General features: G+C 39.4%; 1 protein-coding gene across 1 annotated transcript; it reads left to right on the forward strand.

Moving 5' to 3' along the window:
- On the forward strand, positions 1-2,412 carry LOC308376513 (H-2 class II histocompatibility antigen, E-S beta chain-like; the record flags this gene model as incomplete). Its single annotated transcript, XM_080852872.1, has 5 exons — positions 1-85; positions 308-577; positions 1,425-1,706; positions 2,047-2,160; positions 2,387-2,412. 5 exons carry the CDS (start codon positions 1-3, stop codon positions 2,410-2,412), a joined length of 777 nt encoding a protein of 258 aa, XP_080708998.1.
- Between the last annotated feature and the right edge of the window lie 9,260 nt (positions 2,413-11,672).

Here is an 11,672-nt window from a genome sequence, read left to right on the forward strand (position 1 = left end):
ATGTCCTCATCACAACATTTGATTTCTGGAGTGATCATTGTCTCCACTCTTTTGGGAGTGGGTAAGTTCAATACCGTTTATTTCTGTACCCACCTCAGAGTCAGTCATTTCCAGAGCAAGCTTGATGCCTTTCACTGTTTCACTTGATGCCTTTCACACAATGTCCTCTACCTATACGTCTCTCTCAACATGACACACTGACACAGTACATGTCATAGATTGTAATTAATGACCAAATGATAGAATGACTGTAAACTACTGATCATATTACAGGAGATAGACTACTAATGGTGTTTTCCATCTGCAGATGGATATTACTACTTTATAACGACTCAGTGCCACTTCAGCTCCAGTCTGAGTGATGTGGAGTACATTCAGTCTTATGCATTTAACAAGGCTGAATTCGCACGGTTTAACAGCACTGTGGGGAAGTTTGTGGGATACACTAAGTTTGGAGTGATGAATGCAGAGCTAATGAACAACGATTCAGCATTTCTGGCACGGCTACGGGCTGAGAAGGACAGATACTGCAAACACAATGACCAGACTGACATTAATACCATACTGACAAAGAAAGGTGAGTAAAGAGTCAAATGAAACCTCTAAGAAGGAAAATCAGTTTACACACACCATGCTCATCAGTCTGGGTTCAAGGGATATGTTCTTTTAGTTGTCTTCAGTTAAACTGTCTCTAGACCTACCATAAATATCATAGAAAAAAACAGAATATGTATTTATAAACATTTGTATTCTTCATAACCGTTTTTATATGTGTATATATTTGTATATGTATACATGTATTTACATTGTGTATGTGTAGAGATGTATCGTATGCATCTAATGAATGAGAAAATTGCAAAATTGTCATTTATCATGACTTTTGTAGGGGTAAAATTTTTATTCTGATCACAAAAAGTACAATATCTTTCTCTCTCTTTCTATATATACATGTATAGATAAATAGATAGATAGATAGAAAGATAATCCTAATGTCCCTCAAACTGTGCAGAATACATGTAATGTTAAGTGATCATGAGTTTGAGTGATCATGTATGACGTCAATGCACCAATCCATTGTATTAGTTTAGTTAACTTAAAGTAGCATAACGGATGAATTGCTAATCGCTAACGGGATGCTAGCAGCCAGAACTAGCAAAACCTCTTGAAATATGCTTACTTTGACACTATGACAAACTAGTTAGTCAACACATGTCCAATTTTTTTTAAGCTGTTATTTTAGGTTAAACTGCTTATCCTTACCCTAACCCTTAAGTACAATTACTGCATAATGCTACTCCATGTAGTATCCAAATATATTGTTGCTATTTTTAAATTAAAACTGATTTTAAAATACCAAATGATAGACAAACATGTTTCATTCCCAGTGAGTTCCTCCACATAATGCAAAGGACTATGTCTTGCAGTTGAGCCAGCGGTGGAACTGACTATGGGGAAGGCCTCCACTGGTGGTCATCCTGCCATGCTGGTGTGCAGCGCGTACAACTTCTACCCAAAGATGATCCGCGTGACCTGGCACAGAGATGGCCAGGAGGTGACTGGTGATGTGATTTCTAGCGAGGAGCTGGCGGATGGAGACTGGTACTACCAGACCCACTCCCACCTGGAGTTCACCCCCAGAGCTGGAGAGAAAATCTCCTGTGTGGTGGAGCACGAAAGCCTCAGGGAGCCTCTCGAGATCACCTGGGGTGAGAACACTGACTCCTGTCTGATGCAGACCTCATTTGTACTGTCATGCTGTATCAGGTGGAGTTAATAATATACATGCGCACTGCAGCTAAGACACATGTGACGACCTGCAGGCTACATGTAGCATTAGCCCTGTTACTGCACATGATATAACTGCTTTTAGTCCTATAGTTAATGCATGCTTTGCATAGTTTTATTCAGGTAAGACTGCTCAAATTAAAACTGCTTCCACAGGGCAGAGATGCTCTTTTGGTACCAGTGACTCTATATTCAGACACAGATCATACGTGTTGCCATTGTATGACCTCACACATCATGCATGCCGTGATGTTTCCACAGACCCCTCCATGCCTGAGCCTGACAGGAATAAGATTGCCATTGGAGCTGCAGCACTGGTGCTTGGGTTAATCGTCACTGCTGCTGGGTTCAACTACTACAAGACAAAGTCCAGAGGTTTGTAGTGTGCATGATCAACAACCAACATGCATCCAACATGTCAGGATAGAATATGTTAACATATGACACTGCATAATGAATGACCTTAGACACTCAGGACATAGTTAAGTTAATTTGGTCAGTGGAAGCAGTGCTGGTAAACTGGAGCATTTTTCATAGATGTTGTCATATGACCAAAGAGTTTTGCATGATGGTCTAATTTAAATTATTACTTTTCTAACAGGGCGGATCTTGGTACCCAGTGGTTAGAGTAAGTCATCAGTTTATGACACATTTCTACACTGCTTTTTAACAGCTTATCTCAGAATAAGAAGTCTGAAAGGAAAGCTTATCCTCTATTTATTAAAATAATTAAAATAACATGATAAATATAATATAATATAATAATACTTAGTAGTACTTGATATTTCTGTATCACTGTATGGAATGGATTCTCGGTATGCCTATACATCAAGAAAAAGTGATTTAATCCTTTGAGTGTTGTATTCTTACATGTATGTCACAGCACGCTGAACTGATATTCAATCAATACATCTATCAAGAAATCAATCATGAATATCAGGGATGGTAATGATCAAGATGGCTGTCTGTTTTTTCCTGTCTTTTTTTCGGAACTTGCTTTAGGAATGTGAATTACCTATACCCATGAATCTTAAAACCAATCTTTTTTTGCAGAGAAAGGGAAAACAATGCTTTGATATTTATTTCCTACCATGTTGGTCCTGTATCAAACACCGATGATAACTGAAGTCACGAAGATGTGCATATAAACACATTTCTCCTACAGGCTTTGTGATTGGAGAGTTTATAGAATGTCTAGTTTCACTAGTGTGGCTTTGAGTCCCTCTGCTGGAAGGTTTCAGTGCTTGCAGTTAAATAATTCCCTCCAGAGGTTTTCTGTATATCTTTGTTGATGATGTTTGGTGTCTATAATAAGTTTCAGTCACATGTAATCAACCACAATATGAAAACTTTCTTTCTAACAATAAAGTTTGAAAAAAAAAAACTGTTATGTCTCTGTTTATTTATCGAACTCTCTTTCTCGGTGTGTGTACTGTATGTTTGTGAGTGGTTAATCATGACTGGTGAAGAATGTTTGAAGCACTTTTTTGTAATCTTATATTGTATACTTTGAAACTGGCTCAAGCATATTACAGTTTCGTAGTTTATGTAGTTTTATTTGTGTGTCACTAGCCCTATCTTAAGGAGACTGACATCATGACTTTAATCCATGTATAACCAAAGTTTGCTGAGTTAACTGTTCTTAACCCAGTTACTGTCATCCTACCAGTACTTAGACTCTAATGATCTATTATTTTAAATGTTCTCAAATAAAGCAGCGCATCATCAGTCTAATGTACAGGAGACACCACCTGCTCAGAAAACTGACAAGCCTCAGTAAACAGTTAACTGGTTGAGTTATGTTACGGGGTGAGGTCCAACACTTTGAATGGTCTCACTGAAATGAAAATCATTTGTCCTTGTGTGTGTGAGTGACAATCATAGGTCCTTTTGCATCCCCTATTGGACATTTATAAGTATTACATACAAATGACTCCTAATGGTTGGATGGATTATTTTTTTATATTAACTAGAAAATGCATTTCCTGAAGGAAATACCAGTGCATGAAATGAAAAAGTTAAGAAAGGAAGAAGAAAAGAAAGAAGTGTGAAAGAAGGAAAGAAGAGTGAAGAAAGGAAAGAAGAGTGGAAGAAGGAAAGAAGAGTGGAAGAAGGAAAAAAGAAAGGAAAGAAGAGTAAAAGAAAGAAAGATGGTAGTAGGAAAGAAGAAAAAGGAAAGAAGAAAGGAAGGAAGAGTGGGAGAAGGAAAGAATAGTGAACAAGAGTGGCTCTGGATAAAGAGATACAAAGAGAGAGTGAAAATATTGAAAAAAGGAGATGAAAATGGAGTGAAGAAGGGAGATGGAGTGTGAGAGAAAGTAGACTGAGAGGGATAGAGAGAAAGATGGAGAGAAAAAAAGTAGAGAATGGAAGGTGTCTTAATGTTCCTAATTACAGTTAAATTGAGAGGGACAGAGAGAAAAAGTTCCTTGGATTTGGCGCAGGTGTCAGTAAAGCACAGGTGCAAGCCAGTTTAAGACCCTATTATGATGTCATAATGGCCCAGGGGCGGACTGACAACACAAGTCTAATTTTCTCTAAGAACTGTACCCTTGAAGAAGCACAGACTGAGTTTTATACTCCTACTCGTGATCTGTCTTCACACTTATGGTGATTATGTCTTCTTAAATGTGTTTTACGGACTTCGGAAGTTCAACGTAAGAAAATATCTCCACCTTATTAATGAACACCTGAAAATTGGTTCTTACACAGCCGAAGTGTTCTCAGCTGTGCCGATTGAGGTAGAGGATTATTAAATTTGGATTTGCATACAAACAAGCAACGCAACCGTAGTGACGTGTGCAGTCAGCCCTAGCCCTTCTAACACGGATGAGGCACAGCTCGTCGCTGCCTCTGTCGCTGCCTCTGCCTCTTCCGTCAGTCTAACTTTGTTTTAGGTGTTATTAAATGTCAATTACTCTAGCCTACATTTTATTTGGAAAACCACAGACTGGTGACAATGATAAGGTAAGATGTGGCATTGACCTTGCCAAATGTTAGCTTGCTATTCACAGATGAGGTAACGTTCCCTACAGCTAGCCTAGCTAACGGTTTGTCTTTAATTGAGACCGTTATGATCTGGTAAAATAAGCAAGCTGGTGCTGTTGTCAACATCGAAATTATCTATTTTAACATGTTAACCGTAGTCACTTGCTTACAATCGATGAGCAAGCTATCCATGGTGGTAGTTGTAAATAGCGCAATCTTATCATTTCTATTAACTTGTGTCAAATAAGTTAACCAGGTAGTTTGTTATGCTACATTTACATTATAAACAATGTTATGGTGTCTAGATTGTCAATATGTTATCTAGAGGTGTTGACTTGGCCAAGTATAGTTTGCGTTTCACAACACTTACATTATAAACAATGTTAATATGTTATCTAGATTGTTAATATGTTATCTAGAGGTGTTGACTTGGCCAAGTATAGCTTGCGTTTCACAACACCTACATTATAAACAATGTTAATATGTTATCTAGATTGTTAATATGTTATCTAGAGGTGTTGACTTTGCCAAGTATAGCTTGCGTTTCACAACACTTACATTATAAACAATGTTAATATGTTATCTAGATTGATGATTCTACTGCTGGAAGCAGCAGCCAGGGGCATGAGAGCCAAGATAAGAGCCAGGGCACAACGTACACCGTAAGTTACACTTTAATATACTTAGTACAAAAATTGTGTATTTCAATTGAGCAAATGTATTAAAAAAGTGCTGTCAGATAAACGCGTTATTAACGACGCTAATGCAAACCCAACGAGGTCAATGTTTTCTCGCGACATTTACGTTCTTTTTGGCCTCGCAAACTGTGTCGTTTTTTTTATGCTGTTGCAACAACTATTAACCTTAGAAAAACTACAGCTCCACGCCAGATACAGCTAGACTAAAGCCGATCCACTTTTCCATGTTGATAAGAGCACTAATTTCAATATTTGTCTAATACGCTATGAGTGTACTAACCAATAGGCTTTGTAGTTATACGTATAACCATCTGATCTAATAACCATCTCACCTGATACTATTCATCTAGCAAACAATACCTACCTTGAAGTGTTACAATAGCCAGTATCATTTTATTCCATGTGTCCATCCAGGCAAATTGGTGGATCCAAATGTTATTTAAAAGCAAGCATATATGATGTAATTTCTTTGTAATCATCCAAAATAATGTTAAGTGTATGGGTATTTTTCCCAGGAGGCCACTGACTGGTCGATACGTGCGATCCATTGAGTGGGCAACGCGGCGTGTATCGAGTGGGTAGCGCGCCGTGTACTTAGTGGGCCGCGCACCATGTATTGAGTGGGCCGGTCTGACAGTAACTCCCGGACCACTTTTTCCCCCCAGTCCGCCCCTGTACCTGCCCCAACGTTCAAAAGACCCTTCCGACTTTACGTTGGGTCTTTCCTCTGTCCACCGCACGGTAAAAAGTTTGCCATTTTTCAGCTCTGTACATGTACATATGTACATATATGTTTGCCACGCGATGTATGGATGGCTCTTCCTCAACAGTATGTTGTATGTTTGTCTACAGATGCGATGATTGTGGTGGAATATCATTGTCGTGTTTTGTGTGCCAATAAACATTGTTCCTGTATCTCACTCTGGCTACTCCCTTCGTCTTAGTCAGTGGAATGTTTAGCGGTAATGGGCAGCCGCACCATTACACCCACCAAATGCCACTTCTTGCCCTCCCAACCACACTGATAGCCTCTTCACTGATTAGCTCATGGTTTTTCCTTGGCTACAGTACTTTTAGACACTTATGGCTACTACTTGATCGACCAATCCTTACTTTGCCGAATCGTTTTCATTTTTAGACTAGATGGAAAGTGGGACTGTGATTTATCGTGTCTGTCAATTACTCTGCAAACCCTGTGGTAACACACAGTTTGCTGCCAGCAGTAAACCAAACAGTCAATCTCTGTCTGTTGCTCAAGCCTAGAAAAAAACAATCCAATTTGACTTCATCGCATACCACGACAATGATCTCTGACTAACTGCTCACTCTCTGGTTGAAATTCAGTTTATTAGCTCATGCTAGACTGCCACTGTTTTATTCTGATTGGTGAGAAGACAACAGCAGGTTGAAGTCCCTTATAATGATACTGATAACCCACTGATTATTTTACTGTATGATGTCATAGACGCCAAACATTCTTGGGCCTCCTGTTGACACCAACTGGAGGTTTATTTCTCATTCACAGTCCAGTCAGCGCAGTGTAACACACAACAGGCTAATCTTTCTAACAAGTTAGAGATCATTAATTTAGTCCTAAACAAGAGTACTGCTCCTTTCAAGCTCCTGAGGCAAATCCACCATCTGTAACTAAATGTACTATGAATGACAAAGCTTTATTTTTTTATTGAGGAGATAAGATGTGTTAAATGCTTAACTACTACTTAAACCTGTTAATGTCCTTTCCAGTGTGTGCAGTATACATCGAATGACACTGATAAAGCTACACAGACCTGATAAAGGTAAAGATACCTGAGAAAGATAAGATAAGTAGTAACCGCAGTAATAGAGTCTATTCTGTGCACTTCAATAACTGTCTGGTTTGGATCGGCCACCAAACTGGACAAGAACAGGCTCCAACGGACAGGCAGGTTTGCTGAAAAGATCATTGGTGCCAACCTGCCCACCATCCAAGACCTGTACGCCTCCAGAGTCATGAAACGGGCAGGAAAAAACACCGCAGACCCCTCACACCCTTGACACAAACTACTCAAACGCCTCCCCTCTGGTAGGCGCTACAGATCACTGTTCACAAAAACCTCCAGACACAAAAACAGTTTCTTCCCCCTCGCCGTCACACTGAACAACTAACCCATAGTAACATATATATTTATCCACTGTAGCATATATATTTATCCCTACACTTTTTGCACACTCCACTTCTTCTTTGCACTGCTGTTGTAACAATTCACAGCTCCTGTATATACTTTCTCAAACTTCATAGACCATTGCACTTGTTTGTTTTTGTATTGTGTTTGTTTTTGTATTGGTTGTTATGTATATTTTTATGTGAGCACATTGAGAGCCAGTTCACCAGGTCAAATTCCTTGTCTGATTCTTATAAGGTGAATCCACATCCTAAAGCTGAACTCAGGTCAGAAAAGGATAGGGACCATACAGTCTACACAGAGTAGGGTTTGGCTCTGGTGTGAACTATGGCCAGTGCAACTGTACATGTGATATCTGTTACTATAAGACTTACTGTGTATGACCTGGAGACTTATTGTGGAGACCTGAAATATTGCTGAAAAGTGTGGTTGTGGTGACATGGTTTTCCAGCAGCACAGACAGGGAGATGCTGCTCCCCTTACATGAGTCTTTCAATGTCAAGAGGACAATTATCCCAAGACAAAAATGGTTGTGATCTCTGGTGATGTATTTGAATGATTATACCAATGGAATGCGAGCAGTGAATTGAACGGTGCTAGTTGTTACCATTGTAACTTTATATGATGTACAGTGCTAGGCTTTATGTGTTGTCTTTATTTTATCAGTCCACAATTGGCAAAAGGCTGTTGATATTTGATCAACAGCTAATCAAATTACAAACCTGCCAACCTTGCTGAAGCATCGTGTTGATTGCCTGGAATTGCTTATGGCTCAGTCCTTTGCTTGTATCCCATTTACATTTCATCTCTGGTCAGAGAGACACAGTGTCTGACGTTTATTTGATTATGTTTATTTTATAATGTCTAAAGGTTAATAACACCCCTCCTCCTTCTGATAGGAGCACAGTTCCTTCCTGCTTTCATGTTATGTGCTCTCTTATTTTCTCCAACCATTTTTTCACTGGAAAAAATCATCTGGCTTGGCTTAGCTTGGCTGCTTAATGACTTAATGTAAATGTAAATGATAAGACAAGTTCTTCAGAGCCATTAGACATTAGGGAACTGGGAGTGTACAACGCCCTACGATCCAAGAAAGGAGATTTCTTTGCCGTCACTGAGGTGAGTTCCCTCATCATGCATGCAAATAGCTGTGGGAGTCGAGAGAAGCACTGTGTTACCATTAAACTGTCGTCAGTCCATATCCCTCGTCCGGGATATTTTTTTTTTGTAGGGTATGTTTACATTTGATTTAAATTTAACCTTTTTTTACTAAATTCCTTTTACTTACATGATATTATTGCTGAGGTCTTCAAGAATATATAATCAGATATTCCATTTGTTTTTAGTTAAGGGAAATGTACAAAAACATCATGGCATGTCAGACAAAGTTTAAAAGGCATTGGACTGCAGAGGGTTAACTCATGATTAACTCATACTGTGATATGATTACAAGCAGGGCTTTGTTAAGCTGCAAGTTTTTTTTTCTGATGTCGGTATGTCTTTTTTAAGTCAACTTACCGACGTTAGCATTAGACTGGCTTAAGTTTACAGTTTACAAGATAACACTAGCCTTGTTTACTGGAGTATTTTTGGTATGGTGCCTTGTTAGCTGCAGCAATAGCTTCCCTGCATAATTTCGTGATGTATATATTAAAGGATTATTTTATTATCTTGTCTTGAACGCTGTGCTATAGTGCCAAGCATAGGCAGGTTGGGAATTACATAAACAGACAATGATAGATCTCTTAGGGAGACAAAAACTGCAGAGTAGTTTAATGAGGTTCTGACATTTTTTTTTAAAGTTCTGAAACTTACTAAATCTCACAAGAACAAAAAGACTGACATTAAGAAATAAGGAAAAGATTGTAATTGGAAAATCAAAGAACCTTTAAAAACTACGTTTTCAGTGCCGAAGTAAATTTTAATACAATTGCTTCTATACCAATGTCCTAATTGTCAGGTTTTTAAAATATATATATATATATATACATTTATTTAGTTGTGTTTTCGCTCCATTCAGTCTAACCCACTTGTGGAGAGCCGTCCTGTGGCTCCCTTCCTTTTTCTAGCCTAGCCCGAAACCCAAACCCAGCACCCAGCACCCAAACCACCTACTCTACCCCCACCCTCATTCCCCACTCTTTCTCCCTCCCAGGTCAAACCCACCTCTCTACCCCGACAGCCTGACCGACTATCACAGAGATTAAGAAACTCCCTGAAGAGATTTACAGAGCTCTCCGAGAGTGATGTATTGAAATATTCTACTACGGTGTCTAGATGAAGCGATTTATTAGATTAGATTAGATTAGATTAGATTCAACTTTATTGTCATTGCACAAAGTACAAGTACTGAGACAAGGAAATGCAGTTTAGCATCTAACCAGAAGTGCAAGATAGCAATAAAGAGTATGTGCAAATGTAAAGTGGAACTAGAATGCGTTTCGTGAACGAACTGCAAGAGTGTGCTTGCTCTGTTGCGGCCATGACCGAGAGAACAAGTGCCTTGGAATTGGGGCAGGTGTCAGCTCTCCAGCTCTCCCTGCTGGATGAGCATGCACAAATGAGTATGCACAAATGAGTATGCATGAGTGAGTATGCATGAGTGAGTATGCATGAGTGAGTAAACATGAGTGAGTATGCACGAGTGAGTATGCATGAGTGAGTATGCATGAGTGAGTATGCATGAGTGAGTATGCATGAGTGAGTATGCATGAGTGAGTAAACATGAGTGAGTATGCACGAGTGAGTAAACACGAGTGAGTATGCATGAGTGAGTATGCATGAGTGAGTAAACATGAGTGAGTACGCATGAGTGAGTACGCATGAGTGAGTAAACACGAGTGAGTAAACATGAGTGAGTATGCATGAGTAAGTATGCATGAGTGAGTATGCACGAGTGAGTATGCATGAGTGAGTATGCACGAGTGAGTAAACATGAGTGAGTATGCATGAGTGAGTAGAGCCCTGGTATGGAAGGTGTCTCTTAATATTCCTAGTTATACAGTTGAATGGAGAGGGACAGAGAGAGAAGAGGAACCGTGCGCAGGTGTCAGTGAGAGTTGTCAGTGAATCACAGGTGCAAGCCAGTTTAATGAGCCTATTATGATGTCATAATGCCTCAAAGTTCTGCCATGCAAGTCTATGGAGAAAAAAGGTGATGGAAAAAGAGGAATAAAAAAGGAGTGGCAAGGAGTACCGCCACGAAAAGTCATAGCAGCTTGCACCTGATCGGGCCGGACGTTTTGGTGTTTGAACGGCGTCTCTATCTCAATCGAGCGAGGAGTAGTTAGCGCAAGAAAAACTACTAGAATAAAAAAAATAGTAAAAAACTTCGGGCAAGCACACTAATAAGTGAATAAATATGAATATGATATGTACAGTTATTGGCACTGCAGTGGCTTTAATGCCGATAGGCAAAACATCAGTCCTATGTTATTGGACCTTGGTGTAGCCTTTGGCACTGTTGATGATAGATGGCGCTTGCTGTCTTCCATTGCTCAAATGCTGAGGGCTATCCTTTGAGCCAAGTACTTTTTGCTCTTAAACCACTGACAGTGAAGAAAGGTTATATTCATTCCTTCTTTGAAAGACCTTTGAAGGAAAGAAAAGGAGGGCTCATTACACAGTTTTGAGGTATCTACTTCAAATATAAAGCAACACTGCAGAGGTTTTCATTGCTTGAATGTACGTCTTCTTTAACCGTTTTTAAAAACATCCTCCAAATCTTTTTGATGATCTATATAGTCTTAATGAAGAGATAACCACACCTGTATCTATACGGTCTTGACGGAGAGATAACCACACCTGTCTGTCCCACTAGCTGCTCTGGTTAACTAGTCGGCTAGTTAAAAATAAGACAAAAGTCATGAGGTCGATAAATGTGATAATTTGCCTGTATGTGTGAGTGTGATTATGTCTGTGTGTGAGTGTTGCTGTCTGTGTGTGTACATAAAAGTGTTCTTGAGTATTTTTGTGTCACTATGTTATCTTTGGCTTTTCAGATTGTAGATGCTGTATCCCAGCGGACTGAACACAC

Source organism: Sprattus sprattus (assembly GCF_963457725.1).
Source record: "Sprattus sprattus genome assembly, chromosome: 15".
Lineage (NCBI taxonomy): Eukaryota > Metazoa > Chordata > Actinopteri > Clupeiformes > Clupeidae > Sprattus > Sprattus sprattus.